The 21,123-nt window shown below is 45.9% G+C and overlaps 1 protein-coding gene across 3 annotated transcripts in view; it reads left to right on the top strand.

Moving 5' to 3' along the window:
• The window catches only part of LOC106574411 (rho GTPase-activating protein 6), a 106,788-nt gene that overhangs the window by 11,348 nt on the left and 74,317 nt on the right, over nt 1-21,123 (top strand). The window contains exon 1 of one of the 3 annotated variants that reach the window (XM_014150284.3): nt 20,064-20,542. The exons of the other annotated variants lie outside the window; for them this stretch is intronic. Coding sequence (XP_014005759.3) covers nt 20,501-20,542 — 42 coding nt within the window. The 5' untranslated portion in view covers nt 20,064-20,500. Of the gene's footprint in view, nt 1-20,063; nt 20,543-21,123 lie in introns of those variants that run through there. 3 annotated transcript variants of the gene reach the window in all.

Here is a 21,123-nt window from a genome sequence, read left to right as displayed (position 1 = left end):
TGTCTGTGTAAGGCTATGCGCCTTTTGGCCTCCACTTTTGTCGGACCAGTTTTTTATTTCTGAGGGGGTCCGACCTTCTGAACCAGCAGCATTCACAGCGTCCGCCACATGCTGCCACTCTAACGCATTTTTGGCATTTGTAACGCTCACACTGTGTCCACCAAACAATACATTTTTTTATTGCTTCAACCTTCCCTACAAGAACTTTCTTTTTTTAGCCTTTCTGTGAGGATGTGCGGTCATTGTCGTCATGCAGTCAGTATGGATGAATATTAATTAGGGACATTTCACTGACTATCTATAGGCAACTATGGGTGTTAAAAGGGTGGGACAAGACGCTCGTTCACGTGCGCCAAATTTCGAGTTGATTGTAATTTATAAAGTGAAACCGGCGTGGAACGTCCGCACTCCACCTTTTGACATGAATCCTCCACACAGTTTTATAAATGAGGCCACTGGGCTTTCAGCCCGTGTGAAATAGGATAGTGGCTGTGTAAGGGGCCCTCCATTCCCATCAAGTCAATATTATTGTTTACCATGTTTGTGGCTGTTCAGTAAAACACCTTATAGACTACCTACACACTTGCTCAAGATCACAAAGCTTGGAGAGTTAGACTCATGTATTTTGCTCTACGGTTATTACCATCTTGCATGCCACCTAGAGACTAGCTTAGAGGTGCTGCTGTTTCTCTGTGCCTCTGTTCATCTGTAATAGAGGGCCGTACGGGCTGTCCCTTCTGCCAGCAGGACCTATAGACTTCATCAGGCCAAGGAAGTCGAGACGTTTTCATTTCCTGTCTCTACTAGAGAATGAGCCTGAATGAAGGAAGTGTTTTAGAGGCCAGGTCTACTTCTGTTGGTCAGAAGAGTTTAATAAGAAATATTATATTTGACACACAAGTTGTGTGTCCAGCTATAGTAAGTTTCCATTTCACTATAGTCTACTGGTGGTTGGGATTCACATATTGTTTCAAATGACTTTTTATATGTGAATTTATTTGCGATGTGAATTATATCTTATTTAGAGAGCGAAGCCTGAAAACAACTGTAATTAACAAATTATTACAACAATAAGTCTTCATTTTCCTTGTGCTTTAATTTCCATCTAGGATTTGTCTGTGTTAGAACTCTCAACATTGGTACAGTTCTGCTCAAATGAGATAAGATCAGCATAAGCAGAAATGATTTGTGCATGTTTTTCGAGAACATGAAGTTTGGCATCTAGTTTCCGTTCGCATGCCGTTCCTACTGAGACTCAGTAGGAGGGAGAAGTAAGAAATCACTTTTAGGATGGAATTACCACTCCCACATCCAAGAATTTCACATTTTGTGCTTAACTTTTTGAGATACAATAATTCCTAATACAGTCATTCCTAAAAAGAAGAAAGAAAAAGTGTTCTTGGGTGCAGTAGGTTATGTTTCACGTGTCTGAATCATTCCGTTTTTTTCTGTACACTTTCATAGTAGATGAGGGAATGAAGCTCGTCAATTACTGCTTCCTGGACCCATGGCTGGTTTCCAGCAACACTCATCCTTGGTTGCTTCCTAGCTTCCGCCTCACTCGTCCACGGCAGCCATTCTAGCTTCAGCCTCACTTGTCCATGGCTTCTTACTAGCTTCAGCCTCAGAGAAGGGTGGAAGAGTTGTTTGGAATTCCAGTCCATTGATGCATGGGACCCTGTCGAAAAAGGGTGACTGCCCACAATTCCCAATCCTCTCCTCTGGCTTCACACTCAGCTAAATTCCAGCTATTTCAGCTCTATTTTTTCACCCTGCTTTCCCAGGCCTGTTGTTGCCTAGAATAACCAAGGCAGTGGTGTCAGAAACACACAGTAGTCTGAATGGCATACGGACGTTTATGCTGTAGAACTACTAGGTCCCCTCCATTCAGTTACGTCTATAGGAGCCTTGGCTCACTGCTAGAAAGATAAATATGGATCGTTTTGAATTGACCATTTGATTGATGTTGTGACTGATGTAGATGGGAGGAGACAGTGGCTTCGGTTGAATCCTATATCGATATAGGATCATGTTGACACTCAATCAAGTCCACAGAATGAGCTTGCGGAATAAGTGACACAGTTATGCCTAGCGACATTGTCATGCCGCGGATTCCATATTCAGATGTTTGAGTTGGGCGTCAATTCGTAGCTAAACAAACTCCACAGGCGGCCTGTGATATGGTTCAGTGCGTTCTCATCCAAGTGAACATAGAATCCAATGTTCTGTCCTAGACAGCTCTCTGATTGACTCGGGTTAAAAGAGGGGTAAGTCAGCGTGGGGAGGCATGAGGCCCAAGTGAGGAACCCTGTCTAAACTCATCAGCCTGATATTATATGCTCATCTGCATGCTACCTCTACCATGTTGAAACTGCTGATATTAGCCCACTACCACTTTCATGCTACTACTTCTACTTTCACCACTAGCAATTGATACTGTTACCACTACTTTTACTTCTGTTGTCATTGGATACACATGTATCTGTAATAACAACAGGCAGGCCCGTCATGCAACCGAGCACACAGACCTCTCTACCTTATCCCTGGAGTGTCTCTCTCTCTCTCTCTCTCTCTCTCTCTCTCTCTCTCTCTCTCTCTTTCTCTTCTCCCTCTCTCCGTTCTGTCTGTTAAGTGCTGTGACCTGACCTCTGGTTTCCGTGACAGCCAACTGGGCAGGGCCCTCCTCCTCCTCCTCCTCCTCCATATCGTAGCGTTCTTCACTGCACTTAATCACATGGACGAAGCTCACAAACAGTCCTTAGTTGTGGGTCGAGAAATATCAGAGTCCGCCTTACTCATCAACCATGTGGCAGTTTTATTAAATCAAATAGTCCGGTTAACTGACAAGCTCTATCCAGGTAAATGCACCCCACTGCTACCAGTACAATCCAAAACAAGCTAACTGCAACCCCTGTATGACAACATATAGCTAGACCCCAGCAATCATTGCACCCATATATTCTGCCTGAACAGATCACAGAGTCGGACTAACTTGTCGTTCTTGTAGGCCTATCCATCCTTAGCAATGATGGGAGATCAAAACTCTGTGAAGTTATGTGTCAGACAGGCAGAGCCCAGCAGCTGAAGAAGCTCCACATTTAAACACAGGGACGTTGCAGAGCTAGTGAACTAACAAGACATTACTCAGCTAGGCTAACTCTATCGCTCCTGAGAGAGAGAGAGGACCTTATCAGTGTGTTCCCCCTTCACTCCCCTTGGCCGGCAGAGTTCAGAGGAGACAGGTTTATCTGCTGTTATTCAGACTTGGTCTTAGAAATAATTAAGCAATAAGGCACGGGGGTGGGGGGGGGGGTGGTATATGGCCAATATATCACGGCTAAGTGCTGTTCTTATGCACGACGCAACGCGGAGTGGTATATTGGCCATATACCACAAACTCCCGTGGTGCCTTATTGCTATTTTAAACTGGTTATCAATGTATTTAGAGCAGTAAAAATAAATGTTTTGTCATACCCGTGGTATATGGTCTGTTATACCATGGCTGTCAGCCAATCAGCATTCAGGGCTCAAACTACCCAGTTTATAATTTAAATAACTAGTAGGATTGTCATTAGAGACCATGACAAAGTATTGTAGTAGCTATTGTAGCTATCGTAGCCTAATCGTTATGTGATTGTTACTCAAACATCCAACAGTAGTGGTGTCCAAGCAAGATGGCGTCCGATGTGAAACTGAAATGTGCAAAAGTGTTTGGGATTCTAAAAATAAGAGGCATGTATTTGCTTGGGTTTTCTAATTCAAGTCTTTGCCTGACCTGAATGCCTCCCAGAAAAAATAGTAATGGTTGTGTAAATATGGCCCCTCAGATGTAGACCAAACAGACTCTCTAACCAGATGACCTTTCACCCTAAACTCTGTCAGACAGCAAGAAAGAATAACAAAATATGAGGCAAGAGGCATTTTAGTACCAGCAGCCATGGCCTCTGCAGCTATTAACAGAAAATAGCTTTCGACTATTTTGTTGCTCTCCCGACGGCCTACATTTGAGAAACAGGGCGATGGGTTTACTGTGTGTGTGTGTGTGTGTGTGTGTGTGTGTGTGTGTGTGTGTGTGTGTGTGTGTGTGTGTGTGTGTGGTGGTGTGTGTGTGTGTGTGTGTGTGTGTGTGTGTGTGTGTGTGTGTGTGTGTGTGCCAACTACATAGTACATGTCCATATGAACGTGGTAGTGGTGCAGTTGGTATCAATATACAGTAGGTGTTTCTTTGTAGAGTTGTGTGTGTATGTGTGTCTGCCTATTGTCGCAGGCCAGTACACACTGGAGGCTATGTGAGTAGGACAGGAAAAGAACACCCCGTTATAGTGTGCGTGTATGCCCTGTCACACAAAAATGCATTAGAGGAGATTATCCATCTACAATAATTGATTAACCGATTCCAGATAGTCTCTTCTGGAGTGCTCCTCTGTGACAAGGCGTCTGAAAGCAGTGTCTTTTCTCTCATTTGGCAATGCAACCCTTTAACTCCACCTAGTGGTATTCATTTCAATGTGGCTGAGTTGGGAGTTTGACTGGATGCATCCAGAGTGCAAGAAACCAAATGGAATGTTGAGAAATAGGAGGTGTAGGTTGCTGTGGTAACCAGACGGGGGTGCTGTTGACTTTCCCCATCCCATATTACAGCCTCACTCAAAGCTTGCTGAACTGAATGCTGAGCTTCAATTTGGTATCATCCAGCAGAACACAGTCAGTGTGAATGAGCTGAGCTCCCCGGGTGGCCTGTGGTTACAGTGGTACCCAGCTGCCCGCCCTCCCCTCCTCTGGCTAACCTGCCATGAATATTTCTCCCTGCTCTAACTTGGTGGTGGTAATGACTCATTGGATCGTAACCCCTATAAATGATCATGCTGTTACAACATAATACTATTGTTGAAGAGTGTGAACTATGGTAATACTGTGGCCAGAGAATAAAGTACTAACGAGTTACTCAGAGGGTTTAGACATCAAATCCAGGCGTGGATCCTTTACCCTACTGCTGGGTCCCTTCCCAGAAGCCTGGTGCTGTGACGTGTGTGTGTGAGAGAGAGAGAGAGAGAGAGAGAGAGAGAGAGAGAGAGAGAGAGAGAGAGAGAGAGAGAGAGAGAGAGAATATAAATGTGCTGTGTATCCTGGCTTCCAGATGTGAGAGCAGTGTAGGGTAGTGATGGGGGGGAAAAGATCACTACAGTTACTTATCGGGATATTTTTTTTGATGATATATTGTATCTTTTCTTCAATATTGCAATATTATTTTTGCCCTAGTTGGCTGTAGCTGCACCAATACCTCAGTATCTTTCCCTCATAGCTTGTTCTCCATCTTATTTTTAAATATGGAGCCAATTCGTTTTCAGCGCGTCTATTTCCATGACTGATAAAAAAACGTGTTTTCTCATGGCTCTCTTGTCCCTTTGCAGCAGACATTTGGTGAGCAATATGTTTGGAATATCGAATCGCAATAAAATCACAGTTTTGAATCGCGATACATATATAATCGTGAGAATCACAATGCATATCTTATCGTCACCTAAGTATCGTGATAATATCATATCGTGATAATATCATATCGTGATAATATCATATTGTGAGGTCCCTGGTAATTCCCAGACCTAGCATAGGGCTGAGTTCACCAGGGTTAGGGCTGAGTTCACCAGGGTTAGGGCTGAGTTCACCAGGGTTAGGGCTGAGTTCACCAGGGTTAGGGTTGAGTTCACCAGGGTTAGGGCTGAGTTCACCAATGTTAGGGTTGAGTTCACCAGGGTTAGGTTTGAGTTCACCAGGGTTAGGGTTGAGTTCACCAGGGTTAGGGCTGAGTTCACCAGGGTTAGGGCTGAGTTCACCAGGGTTAGGGTTGAGTTCACCAGGGTTAGGGCTGAGTTCACCAGGGTTAGGGTTGAGTTCACCAGGGTTAGGGTGGGTTCACCAGGGTTAGGATTGAGTTCACCAGGCTTAGGGCTGAGTTCACCAGGGTTAGGGTTGAGTTCACCAGGGTTAGGGCTGAGTTCACCAGGGTTAGGGTTGAGTTCACCAGGGTTAGGGCTGAGTTCACCAGAGTTAGGGCTGAGTTCACCAGGGTTAGGGCTGAGTTCACCAGGGTTAGGGCTGAGTTCACCAGGGTTAGGGCTGAGTTCACCAGGGTTAGGGCTGAGTTCACCAGGGTTAGGGTTGAGTTCATCAGGGTTAGGGCTGAGTTCACCAGGGTTAGGAATGAGTTCACCAGGGTTAGGGTTGAGTTCACCAGGGTTAGGGTTGAGTTCACAAGGGGTGAATAGAAGGTAACATGGGAGGACTTTGTAGGAGAGTGACTATTATTATTGCACAAATGAGGGGTGGGGGAGTCAGTTGAAACAGGAAGAGCAGGGGAGCTGAGGTAACAAACCGACAACCTTCAGTATGTTGTTTTACTAACACTGATGGAGGGCTATATTCTTATGTCAACATAGATAAATAAGCGATATGGCACACTCTTCATGGTATGGTCTGCAACCCTGTATGTATTCTAATATGGGTGCTTGAAATATTTAGTTGCTTTACTTAGGATAATGTATGGATGTGTCACCTTGCTATATTGCATTCTATTCAAACACCCTTTCATTGTCTACCTTTCCCCTCTCCTCCACCTCCACTCAAACCTTTTATCTCTCCTTTTCCTCCTTTCATCTCTCTATCGTCCATCCCTCTCTTTATTCAGATGGCGTGTCCTCCTTAAGTCACAGGTTGTGCCACAAATGGCACCCTATTCCCTATATAGTGCACTACTTTTGACAAGAGCCCTATGGCCCCTTAATGCACTATATAGGGAATCGGCTGCCATTTGGGACATAGCCACAGTCTCCATGTTAGTAGCTAATTAAATAGACGGCAGAAAGAAGCTGTCCTTTTGTTTTCTTGGTTACAGAGGTAAACATAGCGCCTGTGTCTATTCCTCTTTTCCCTCCCTCCCTCCCTCCCTCGCACTCACACTGTTTTGAAAGGGAGCATAGACCCTCGTCATACCAGAGCAGGGTCTGAAGAGCACTGACGCACTTCAGTGTTCTGTGTGTGCGCGCACGCGTGTGTGTGTGTGTGTGTGTGTGTCTGTTTTAGCAGTTGGATACACTTGATGATATGCTCATGTCCTGGCCAAGTGCTTGATAAACCTTTAAATGCCCTTGTTATGATTTAGAAAAGACTAGAGCCATAGATTGCTCTAGAGTCTAAAATGTCATCATTCTACCCAAAGCCCAGTGCACTGTGGGAATGTGTGCAGAATAAACACACTGAAAGAGTCCCCTTAGTGGCCACTTTACTGTGCCTAGTCTGACTGGCTTTGTCCATGCTGCACCTCCTGTCTCTCTCTGCTTCCACATCCCTTTGTCACGTTGTATCACTACGCCCACACCCCACTGGCTCCCCTCAGACGAGAACAGTCTGCTGCTGGAATGGAGACATTACAGGAATAAGCATTTTTCTTTTGTGCCCTTTCGGGAAACTCGAGCTGCCGTGGCAATGGGGGAGTATTAGGGAGAGAGGCAGACGGCTTCAGGGGTAGAGAGAGGAGTGGGAGGGAGGGGCGGGGAAGGAGTAGGGAGAGGAAGGTGTTACTACAGGCAAAGGAGGCTGAGCTAAGGCTGAGTTCACGTTATTCAGAAGTCAGAGTCATTTGAATCAAGACCCCCATGGGGTCATTTACATTAAGAAGCCCAAATGATGGGTGAATTTCAGTTTAATTGTCTCTGGATAATTTGAATGAAGGAAGGATCATTTGAATGAAGGAAATACATTCGGGAGGCTTATTGAAACAAAGAGGGGAGGTTCTTGTGGTCAATCTAAAAAAAGAGGAGCCAACACTTTAACTAGGAGTCTAGATCGTTATATTAAGACATTAGTCTGAGCTTTAATACGATCGTAAAACTGAACGTCTCCTCCTAATTTGCTGCAGAAGGCTGAATTCATTTGCCTGGCTACCCAAACGTGCTTAGGCCAAACATTAGTTTATTCTCCGCAATGAGTCTGGATCTGAGTACCTTCCAGACGATTTCTAGAACGCAAACACATTCTAACCATTCTGATTAGCACCAGAAACCGATGGGTTGGTTTAGAGCCATAACACATGTGGGTAAAGCAGCATTTTGAAAATGTGTCATTGGCTTTGATACTCTGATTGGTTAGAAATGACCCAATTGCAGATTCATTTGTTTTGTACAACACCCCTCATTTTGACATCACCACAAACGACTTCAACGATGGCAGTCTCAGACTGAAGTATGGAGCGAACATAGAACAGTGGAAGAACTCAGTTTGAGTCGTCAGGCAATGAATGAATCATAATTTGCCCTAAACTGAGAGGAGGGTGGTTAATAAGCCTCAAAGCCCAGGGGTAGCGTGGGAAACGGAGTCCTGGGTAGAAGCTGCTCAGCCTGAGGCCTGTTTGGGAGCTGTGGTTGTCTGGAGCCACACCTGTGTCAGATTAGCTGAGCCAGCAGGGAGGGCTTCCCTCTAATGGGGACTTAATAGGCTCTGAAATGACTTACTGCTGCTGCCGCTGTGTGAGGAGCAAAGCACTGTCTTACTGGGTTCAGTGTAAGACAGTGGGTTTCATGTTAGACACTGTGCTGTACCCACAGACAGAGAGATAGACAGGCAGGCACACACACTGCGCGCACGCGCACGCGCACACACACACACACACACACACACACACACACACACACACACACACACACACACACACACACACACACACACACACACACACACACAACTGCATTCACTCATACCAGACTGTCCCTTCTCACCTCCTGTTCTTCTGTTTGCCGACAGACACAGCACATTTGGGTTAAACCTGTGGATTAGTAGCATGTGGTTTGTCATCGTCACTGTGTTGCCAACACTGTTTCATTGTAGTGCAGCAGCAGAGCAACTAGAATATGCCCTCTACTGGCCAACACTGCTACCAACCAGCAGCCCAACATTCTCCTCTCAGGGGGCTGTCCATCCAAGTTTCTATAACTTAATAAACTCATCAGCCTGATATTATATGCTCATCTGCATGCTACCTCTACCATGTTGAAACTGCTGATATTAGCCCACTACCACTTTCATGCTACTACTTCTACTTTCACCACTAGCAATTGATACTGTTACCACTACTTTTACTTCTGTTGTCATTGGATACACATGTATCTGTAATAACAACAGGCAACCGAGCAGACAGACCTCTCTACCTTACCCCTGGAGTGTCTCTCTCTCTCTCTCCCTCTCCCTCTTCCTCTCTCCCTCTCTCTCTCTCTCGCTCTCTCCCTCCCTCCCTCCCTCCCTCTCTCTGTCTCTCTCCCTCACTTTCTCTCTCACTCTCTCACTTGGTGTCAGCTCACCCCTACGGAGCCAAGAGCAGCTGGAAGCTCTCAGAGCAGGAGGACACACGCTGCTAACCTCTCGCTGAGAGGACACTTGTGGCGAGGGCCTGTGGTGCATTAAGACTCAGGGAAACTGACTGACCAGTGAGTGACCACTGTCCTCTAGGTTGACCATCCACTCTGACTCAATAGATGGAGGGTTAAAGGACATGGTTCTAAAAGGAAGTATCCTTTTCACACTATCATGCCAACCCGAACCATATTGCACGGTTCCACTATGGTAGTGTGAAAAGGGCAGACTAAAGAGTGAAATCCAAGGACAACAAAAATATTTCATTCTCCATCGGATAATAATGCAACATTTTGTATGTGGTTAGGTCATCGAATGTTGCAATAGCCAAGCAATGGTAGGACCTAAAACTGTACAATTTGCCGGATATACGCTTTGCTATTGTGTAATCCCAACGGTGATATTTCCCCACACACTCCTCTCTACTTCCTCCTGCGTGTTTCACGGCTGCTGCCATGGCGACCTTGGAGTGTTGTAAACATTTCTCGTGACCCTGTCTGTAGGGGGGTGAGTACATCGGGTAATGCAGAACGGTAATGGACTAAAGCCTCTGAGATGTCTCTATACTGCATTTAGTCCCACAGTGGTTACAGCATCTTTACTTGTTCTATAAACCAGAACGTGGGCCGCTTACACTCAGAGAATATTAAAGGCTCATACACATAGCTTACAGTATAGGTATGTAGGCTGTAATGAACAAGTGTTACATTTGGTTGTGAGGAACAAGCATATCCACCTCCTTTGGCTATTATAGGGGTCAAATAAACCCCTCAGTGTCTGTCCGTTAAAGAACCATGAATACCACCTTCTCAAGAATATCACCTCAAGAATACCACCTCCAACGCACAATGTAACGTCCACATCAGTTTGAACCATCTGCTGTAGTTAGTTGAAGATCTCATCTCGGTGTGTTTTGTTGCAGTGCTAGTGGAGCCTGCTGGCTTGAGATGGAGGGAGGCTGGAGCTGAGGGGTGGGGCACATGGGGGAGTCTGGGTAGGATTCCAGACGCATTCCGGAGCTCCCAGGGAGGGCAGAGGAGCCGGGATGGATCTTTCAATCTCCACCTTTTTCCCCTCCTCCCTCATCCCTCTCTCTCCCACAATTGCCTGCAGAAGCTCAAATAGAAACGGAACACATAACTCAACTTTTGGAAGGAGAGTCAATTCACCTTTAGAATCGTTCTCCAAAATGTAGATGTTTCAATTGTCAAATCCTCCGTGGGTTAGTGTAAATGTTTACAGAACGTCTGGAAAAGTACAGTTAGGACCTAATGCTGCAAACAATGAATTCAATATTTTTTTTACAGTGGTTTTACGCCGACTACCAATAGACTATATAAACAGTGGTAGTTTGTGTTCACTCATTATTAATGCCACATGCTTCATACTATGGATATACAGTATGATGTGTATAATACTATAACATGATGTGTAGTGGAATTCCCTACAAGCTGATGTGAGAGAATGCATAACCCATTATGGTCGTGTTTGCTTCAAAGGTCAGGTGAACAAGGTCATATACAACAAACTATACTATTGGTAGGCTAAGATGAAACGTCATGAATGTTTTTTGGGGCTTTGAGAGTGTGTGAGCGTGTGTGTTAATGTTGCGGTGGTGTCACGCTTGTGTGTAGGAATAGGAACGGACCAAAGCGCAACGTGAGTTTTGTTCCACATCTTTTATTTCAATGTGAAACTATGCAAGACAAACAATAAACTATAAACAAAACACAAACCGTGACAACAGAGGTGCAACATGCACTAACTCAAAAATAATCTCCCACAAACACAAGTGGGAAAAACAACTACTTAAATATGATCCCCAATTAGAGACAACGATGACCAGCTGCCTCTAATTGGGAATCATACAAAAAACCCAACATAGAAAAAATAAACTAGAACCCAAAATAGAAAAAATAAAATAGATAAACCCCCCCCCCCCCAGTCATACCCTGACCTACTCTACCATAGAAAATAAGGGCACTCTATGGTCAGGATGTGACAGTACCCCCCCAAAGGTGCAGACTCCGGCCGCAAAACCTGAAACCAAAAGGGAGGGTTAGGGGGGGTGTCTAGTGTTGGTGGCAGCTCTTGGGCAGGACGAAGAACCTTCTCATCCTGCGGATCCGCCAGCATTGGAAGCGGCTCTGGTGCAGGACGAAGAACCCTCTCATCCTGCGGATCCGCCAACATTGGAGGCGGCTCTCTTTCGGGGGTTGTCGCCGAAAGCTCCGGACCATGGATCGTCGCCGGAGGACCCGGACCGTGGATCATCGCCGGAAGCTCCGGACCGTGGATCGTCGCCGGAGGAACCGGACCGTGGATCGTTGCCGGAGGAACCGGACCGAGGATCGTCGCCGGAGGCTTCGGACCGCAGACCGCCGCCGGAGACTCCGGACAGGAGACCGTCGCCGCAGGCTCCGGACAGGGGACCGTCGCCACAGGCTCCGGTCCATGGATCTTCGCCGGAGGCTTTGTGCCATGGATCATTGCTGGAGGCTCCAGGCCATGGATTATCCCTGGAGGCTTCGTGCCATGGATCATCACTACAGGCTCCGGCCATGGATCATCACTGGATACTTCGTGCCATGGATTATCACTGGAGGCTCTGGGCCATGGATTATCACAGGAGGCTTCTTGCCATGGATCATCACTACAGGCTCCGGGCCATGGATCATCACTGGAGGCTTCGTGCCATGGATCATCACTGGAGGCTTCGTGCCATGGATCATCACTGGAGGCTTTGGACCATGGATCATCACTGGAGGCTGGGTGCGTGGAGCAGGCACAACACATCCTGGTTGGATACCCACTTTAGCTCGGTAAGTGTGGAGAACTGGCACAGGACGCACTGGGTTGTGAAGGCGCACTGGAGGCGTAGTGCATAGAGCCGGCGCAGGATACCCTGGGCCGTGGATGCGGACTGGAGGTCTGGAGCATAAAGCTGGCACAACACGTCCTGGCTGAATACCCCCTGTCGTACGGCAAGTGCGGGGAGCTGGCACAGTCCGCACTGGGTTGTGCTGGCGAACTGGGGATACCGTGCGTAGAGCTGGCGCAGGATATCCTGGGCCGAAGAGACGCACCGGAGACCAGGAGCGCTGAGCCGGTTGGATACCCACTTTAGCTCGGTAAGTGTGGAGAGCTGGCACAGGACGCACTGGGTTGTGAAGGCGCACTGGAGGCGTAGTACATAGAGCCGGCGCAGGATACCCTGGGCCGTGGAGGCGGACTGGAGGTCTGGAGCATAAAGCTGGCACAACACGTCCTGGCTGAATACCCCCTGTCGCACGGCAAGTGCGGGGAGCTGGCACAGTCCGCACTGGGTTGTGCTGGCGAACTGGGGATACCGTGCGTAGAGCTGGCGCAGGATATCCTGGGCCGAAGAGACGCACCGGAGACCAGGAGCGCTGAGCCGGTTGGATACCCACTTTAGCTCGGTAAATGTGGAGAGCTGGCACAGGACGCACTGGGTTGTGAAGGCGCACTGGAGGCATAGTGCATAGAGCCGGCGCAGGATACCCTGGGCCGTGGAGGTGGACTGGAGGTCTGGAGCGTAAAGCTGGCACAACGTGTCCTGGCTGAATGCCCACTCTAGCACGGCAAATGCGGGGCGCAGGCACAAAGCGCACCGGGCTATGAATGCGCACTGGAGATACAGTGCGCATTACTGCATAACCCGGTCACACGCTCCCCACGGTAAGCACGGGGAGTTGGCTCAGGTCTAAACCATGACTCCGCCAATCTCCCCGTGTGCCCCCCCCCCCCCATTTTGGGGGGGAGCTGCCTCTCGGGTTTCCGTCGTTGCCGTGACTCCCGATCTCGTCGCCGTTCCTCCCTCGCTGCTTCCACCTGTTCCCATGGGAGGCGATCCCATCCGGCCTGGATCTCCTCCCACGTCCAGGATCCTTTGCTGTCCAGGATGTCCTCCCATGTCCATTTCTCCTGGCCACGCTGCTTGATCCTTTGGTGGTGGGAGATTCTGTCACGCTTGTGTGTAGGAACGGACCAAAGCGTAGCGTGAGTTTCGTTCCACATCTTTTATTTGAATGTGAAACTTTGCAAGACAATAAAAACAACAATAAACTATAAACAAACTATAAACTATAAACAAAACACAAACCGTGACGACAGAGGTGCAACATGCACTAACTCAAAAATAATCTCACACAAACACAAGTGGGAAAAACAACTACTTAAATATGATCCCCAATTAGAGACAACGATGACCAGCTGCCTCTAATTGGGAATCATACAAAAACCCCAACATAGAAAAAATAAACTAGAACCCAACAGTCACGCCCTGACCTACTCTACCATGGAAAATAAGAGCACTCTATGGTCAGGACGTGACAGGTGGCCTAGTGTGGTGTAGGAGGTGAGATAGCAATGTCATGGTCCAGTCTACGTTATGTTTGACAATTAGGGCACTCTGACACAGAAGAGGCGGCATGAAACCAAAACGATATACTCTGTGCTTGCCCTCTCTCTGCTTGCTCCCTGTCCTTCTTCTAACACATACAATGACCCTGTTTTTACAGCTTGCAGACCGTGTTCTCAGAACCATGTGTTTAGAATCCAACATAAATATTTAGGACGAGAGCGCAAAAGAATTGGAGCTTCTCGGTTGTGCGACAGATAAGGGTTTTGATGTGTTCAACATCAAGACTTTGTTGATTTGGACGTTGTGAAATAACAACAACAAAAAATCTTAGAAATGTATTATTAGCAAAGTCACCAATATGTCCTGTATGTTTTTTTTTGTAGAGTAGTGGGTTGTTCTCAGCTCTCAGTATAATATAGTGGATTGACTGGGTTCACTGGGTTGTGTTTCCTTTAGAGAGGATGGTCACGCCGGAATAGCCGTTCCAGACATTGTCACTCTACTTATTCTGTTATGTCTACTGGGTTTGGGCTAGGTCAGGCTTCAGAGGCCTGGTGACCCTGTCAAGGCCAGCAGAGAGAGGGGAGAGACAAGGAGAGGGCTGGAGGATGAGAGAGAAAATTCAGTGCTTGTCTACGACCACGTACATGCATGTGTGTGTGTGTGTGTGTGTGTGTGTGTGTGTGTGTGTGTGTGTGTGTGTGTGTGTGTGTGTGTGTGTGTGTGTGTGTGTGTGTGTGTGAGTGGATGCGGTCGTTTCACTCTGGCTTTATCTCTGTCTGTGAGACCAATTCATAAGACCAAACGCTATGCTCAAGCTTCAGTTTTCCCTAATGGACCAGAACACCCATAATCACACAATGACACTACAGAGCAGACCGTGTACTACATCCACAACAGCGCAGGGCAGTATAATAAGCTAATTTAAAGTAGCCATTCCTCTTCTTGCTGTGTGCCCATTTAGACAACCCTTATTTTGAGGGAGGGCAATTAAGGGATATTTAGCTGTGCAGAAGAGGAGTCACTTGAGAGACATTAGCTGGCAGTGAGTTGGTGTTTTCTCTGGGTCTGCCATCTCGGATTACTGTAGGTTGAGACATTGGCTTTATTGAGGAGGAATTCATCAAGGAGCCCTCAAACATCTCTCTCCCCTTAGACAGAGACACAGCATCACAGGAAGGCATTGGAGCCAGCAGTAGGACTCAGATAGAAGGGGTTTAGGGAAAGGGAGAGAAGGGGACGGATGGAGGTAGGGATGTAGAGTCTAAAGTGCTTGATAATTGTAGTTAGTATAATTTTACCACATCATTTTCAAGTAAATACCATCTCTGTCAAACTGTCAGTACCAGATGCAATGCATGCCCGTTGCTATGTTTCATTTCAGTCAAGTAACACTTAGTCAGTCCTCTATCAGCTTTAGTGTATGTTTCATGTGACAAACAATGCGCTGTGTGACACTGACATTCTATGGACATCCGTAGCATTGTGCTGTCTCTCACATCTGGCAGGCTGCGACGCCATGGCAACAGTCATGTAGGTGCGTAGGTGGAGGATCTGTCTCTGTCGCTGTGTAAAAGCAGCGTGAGCCGCACATCACATTTCCCTGTCTAGGTCTGGTTTTCGCCTGCCTTCAGTGCCTCTGTGTTCGCATTGGTTTCTTCGGGACTAGTGTTCCCCTTAAGGACAGTCTGACATGGAGACATTGAGGACACTTCGCAGAAGGTGCAAGCCTTCTCAAACTACCTTTGAGGTCCTTAACAGTTCACACGAATGCCATTCCAACCACATCATTTGCCATGGTTTTAAAAGCCTCACAAAGCCAAGGCACAACAGAGACATTTCTTAAACTGTGTCGTGAGCTAAACAGGAAATAGATAATGCCATGTTTTAAGTGAGCTAAACAGGGAATAGTTGATGTGAGTGGCCCTGTCTACATGTAAAACTTAAGGGGAGAAATAGAGCACAGTGTTATGCGTGTAGCCTGATAAACGTCACTCCCAATCCGTCACAGGCCAACTTAATCCTAATTGTATCATACCACTGTGCTGGAGAGTACAAGCTGTGCAGTTTCGCCAGAGAAGCCTAACTTCATGACGACATCACTGTGAGGCATGTGATGAAGTATAGCCAGCCATCAGCAGCCAGATATTCAGGCGAAGAGGGTATAACTAGGACACATTTACCCCCAACAAAAGCATGCAGGCCTGGATTCCATCTTACTGCCGTAGCCTTTTGTCTTCTCAAACACTTGGATTTGATTAGCATTTTACTTCCTTCCTACTTTACTTTTAACTTGGAATTTTAGAAAATAAATTCTGACCATTTAAGCTTTTGCATAGGTCTTGAATAGCTCTTGGATGGGACAACTGGAGTAAACAATATGTATAGAAGTCCTGTTCACCCTCAGGATAGAAATGGATTCAGGGCAAGTGGTCCCTGTTGCCTGCTGATTGAAGCCTGGCAATTGAATCTTGACCAGGGGTGGGGCGGATGTGAAGAAGGGTGCCTTAAACCTAACCCTCTTCCTCTGCAAGGACTCATGCTCGTACGGCGACGTTGTCCGAGGCCCATAAAGATGTCAGCGAGAGACACAGTGGTAATAAGCGGCTGTAAACAAGTGCTGTAAATTTGTCCAGGGTTAAATGTTATTGTTTTTCTATTGCAGTATTTCATTGGCTCTTTTCTTGTATCATGGGAGATATCCAGATGAGGAAAGAGAGTCACATAAACAAAACGAATCCACCAAACGATCACAGAAAGGGCAACAACAAAACTCGTGCAAGTATTTCATGTCGAGTTTGACGTCGCAACATCTATTTCTGTGAATGTTTATTAGACAGGTCGTGACCACTTATGGGATATTTTGTCATTTATTGGATTGTCATAAAGGCTTTTATGGGAGATGTTCCATACGATTCAGTGATTTCAGTGCAGAGGCATGTAGTCACTTGACTGGAGAAAGCAGGCACGTAGTAACTGAGCGATGTAAACATTTGCATTTTGCTCCACGCTCTGAGTTTATGATGACAGAAGGTATTAGGATGGCCTCAGATGAGTGCATTTCATTCTTTAGTATTTTTCCAGTTGCATAGCCCGGGAGAAATTACTGAGATAGTAAATAACTTCACACAGAATCAGGCATAGGAATAAACAATTCAACTAGCAGTTATAAAGACAGACACATGGCAGACAGTAGAATATGTCGGGGTTATATATACAGTGTACGTTGTACTGAAGTTGAATCCCAATAAGCAATTGTCCGGACAACCAATGTACACACAACTAGAAATATCAGAGGTGTGAAAGCATAATGGAGCATGTGAAGAAGAAATTAGATATATCATTAGAGGTGTGTGTTTATGTTTCGTGTGTTGGGGAGTAGTTACATTCCACATTCTGTCCGACTGTTAGTCTTTTTGTTATTCCCCTCCGAACCTTTCTCCTCTCATTGCCACAAATATGAATGACTTGACTATGAAATATGTCGCTCATCAATAGGATCATGCTATGCCAGAATCAACAGTGGAAAATATTAAGCACAGTGCTAAATACAATACCAAGAAAATGGCTCTGCCGCTGAACGTTAGCACAGGAAGCAGGTTCAAGGTTACAGAGAAAATCCCAAGGCTCGAGATGTATGTGCTCAAGATGACTCAGGTCAGACTGGATATGATGACTATCATGGTCCCATCTCGGAGCCGTACACTTTCAAAGTTTTACGCTGTGAGGGAGGAAGCTGGGAGGGACCTGCACTTTTTCATTATTATTTCTCACTTGTTGGATTAGGCCTACAATGTGTCTCTTTGACGAACTGTGAGTAAATTGCAAGAGCTCAGGATAATATGTATGTAGGCTTCATCCAGACCGTAAGTAACATTATGGTCTTTTGGTTAGGTTGCCATTTGCAGACACATTTATGAGGCATTTGTTCTACAGCAAATTGAAGATGGAATGTATAGTGTCGGGCATTGTCAAAGTATATCCTACTCACTAACCAGTGAGCAGAATGAAGTGGATTGCTCCACATGAAATAGCAGTGGCCAGTTTGGAATTGAACTGGCAACCTTTTCTCAATAGAGGTGTGGGAGCTGAAACATGTCTTCTGTTTCACTTAATAAACCACTGCTGCTAACCTTTTCTTTTTGATCAGCTTTCCTTCTTGAGTTAAACTCTCTCTCTCTCTCTCTCACTGCCAGGGTTTGAACAGTGAGAGCTCTGCTCGGTTGGGACAAAGCTCCCCATGTTGTATGACGCAACACATCTGGAGTTTTGGGATGTTCTGCCACGTTCCTTCCTCCTTCTTCCTCCTCTGCAGTACAGGCCGCTGTGTCAGCGTGTCAGCTACAGTCACACTGGGACTATCAAACTACCATTTTAGGAGACAAAGGACTTCTCCAGGGGGATCACAAAGTGGCTCCTTCAGATATGAACTGATGTTTACCCAGTGTAGTGAACTCAATGAGTGGCATTGGGGAAAAAAACGTAAATAAATGACTTCATAATTGTTTAATTAGGACAGTGCCACAAGGTCTATGTTTCTTTCAGGGAGCAGGGTTGGCCAACCTAACACGTTTCCCAGGTTCCATACACAGATTGTAACAAATGATGACGTCAGTTGATCGTGATCATGCACTTTGATATAGCTATACTGTAGTGTAATGCAAAACCCCTCCTTTCCTTTTAGTCGGCAGATTTCGTCGGCCTCACACATTCTTCAGATGTTTACACGTCTCATTCTGATTACACTGGTATTCAGCCCGTTTGTGTGTGTGTATGAATGTGCGTATAGCCTACATACCCTAATCATGTGCTGCATGTCATTTTCAATCGAGTCCCCTGAGTTTTAACCATGCCTCCGGGCTGGTACAGTATAAATGTCCCCTATAAGAGCTCTGTACACGAGAGACGGACAGTGAAGAAAGTTTCCCAATAAACCCTTGGCCAGCTAGCCAATAGAGAGCAAAGCAAATGGTTTGCAATAACTCAAGTGAATATGAGTCTGGAAAGTGTATTGTAAACCCCTCACAGGGGGCTAGTATTAGTCCCTGTGCACCGTGACCCGATGAAACCGCTTTATTTCAATTTTATGTTTGTAAAAATTTCAGGCAAACCTTGGCCAGGATTGCTCAACTCTGGTCTCACACAAAGCATTGCACAAACTCAGCAATGTCCCCCTAAAGCCCTAATGGGCTTTTTCATTTATTGTTATTTTTAGCCACTAGTTGTCTTTAATATTCTTTTAACAGTAGTGTAACACATAGCCATCGTGTATAACTGTAAAGTCTGAGGCTCTCATCTATAGCCCCCCCACCGCAAACAATGTACAGAAGGGGTTTTGCGTAGTGATGAGGTCACAACACATTCATTGGTTTACAGTCATTTCCCAGCATCCATACCCCAAAGGCTGTTGATTCTTTGTGAGTTTCTGTAGAAGCAATGGGGTGAACTGTTTATTTTTTTTAATCCAATTACACACCGCTGTGACAACCATGCCTAATACAGCCTACAATAATTGTACAACGGGGGGCAATTGAGTAAACAGCTTATAACAGCTTATAACAGCTTGAGAAAAGAGAGTTTGTTCCAGATGATAGAGGGGAAGATGAAATGAACTGGGGTGCACTGGAAAAGGCACCTTTTCATTAGCTTATGTGTGAGTTTTGTAATTGTTTTTGGGGAACTCAGTCAGGGTCTCAACTTACTGATGAGAGTTAGAAAAGTAGAACGCACAAGGTGCAATTTAAAAATGTGCAGTGCAGCATCAGTTTCCCACTTGTTATGTCAGTCACTCAATTAGCCCATGTCAGCTAGCTTTTGTTGTTGTTGTTGATTGCTAGATAAAGTAGTCTAGCCAGCTATATAGACCTTGTATATTAGTAGGCTTAATCATCACCAGTTTACCTTACCTGACATGCAGGGCATCTGCTCAGGGCCCCATCCTCAACTGAATATACAATCGGTTTTCAGGGACACAGTATCTTCAACCTAGCTATATGTTTTCCCCTGAAAATCGAATGTGGGGACCCGCTCAGGCGTTTCTTTTACACACGCTACATTAGGTTACTGTGGCCCTGACCCCCAGTCACTCTCACACAGATATCATGAACGCGATGGAAACATATATAGAACTGCAAGAAATGTGCTTTAAAACGGCAAAAGTGTCTCACTACCCTATGGCAAAATGTGTAGAATTGCAGGAAATGTATTGTAACACTGCCCCCCACCCAAAAAATGCACTGAATATCTGTATGTTGTTGTTGCATTGGTCGTTCATCTCTTTTACTTTCTCCACTCGCTCTCCGTGTGCTCCCTTGAGGTGCCCGCCTTTAGCCCCTCTCCCTGACTCGTTTCCTTTCTGTTCAGAACGGCGGCGCAGCATCGCTAACTTCAGCAGTAGGTCCACTACAGAGCGGAGTAGCCAGCATGGAGCAGGAGCTGTTGCGCACGGACACTGCTGTCCTCCGTGGCATGCATAACCTCCAACCGTACAAGTGTTGTCCTATTCGGGGATTTGACTATTCAGCATAAACCTTTTACAAGTATTTTTTGTTGTTGTAGCTTTTTTCTTCAATCGAAATTGATGATACAGCGAGTGGTAAGGATATAACGACAACGCTCGTTCCGTTACTTTTGAAAGGATTCAGTTAACATTTATTTTATTTCCTCGTTCACTTTTGGATAGGCTACTGTATATGTGGATACTTGTTCTGAACCATGGGCGACTCCGTATTCTTGGAGAGGCACAATTCTTACCGTGTAAGTATTCTGCGTTATGATTCTCTCTATACAGCCTGTGGTTAAGAAGTGTGGTAGTTGAGACATAGGCTTCCTCCTGTATTTGTTTATGTTAGAGGACAGAGATGGGAGGATATTGGTTTCCTGAAAGCAAATGACTGACACATTGTGCAGCATCGACATGAATCCAGGCTATGTGCTATGCACACTTGTTTTTCTTCTTCCTCCAGGCAGTAGTGTTTTAGCCTCACCTCATTTCAGCTGCTATTCAAATGTAACTCCCATAGAACCATGCAACAAAAATATGTTAGTTTCACACCATCCAGTGTCCTTCCCGATATCAAAACAGGAGAGGAGAAAGCCAGAGGCAGCTAAGGTCAGTGGTAGGCTGCCTCATGACTCCGGAGAGTTATGTGGCTGGCTGAGTGGATGTTACCACAGAGATGAAGAAAGAACAATACAAGCAAAGCCAGTCTATAAGTCTTCTTTTTCTCACTGCCAGATCAGAGTTCCAGTGCAGTGAGTGCACTCAAACTTCACATAGAGCTGTGAGCATAGAAAGCAACAGGTTTTGTGTAGCCTACAACGTCCTGTGCTTTTGG

Source organism: Salmo salar, chromosome 16 (assembly GCF_965601325.2).
Source record: "Salmo salar chromosome 16, fSalSal1, whole genome shotgun sequence".
Lineage (NCBI taxonomy): Eukaryota > Metazoa > Chordata > Actinopteri > Salmoniformes > Salmonidae > Salmo > Salmo salar.
Note: the sequence above shows the minus strand (reverse complement) of the source record. Positions and strands in the feature narration are given on the sequence as shown.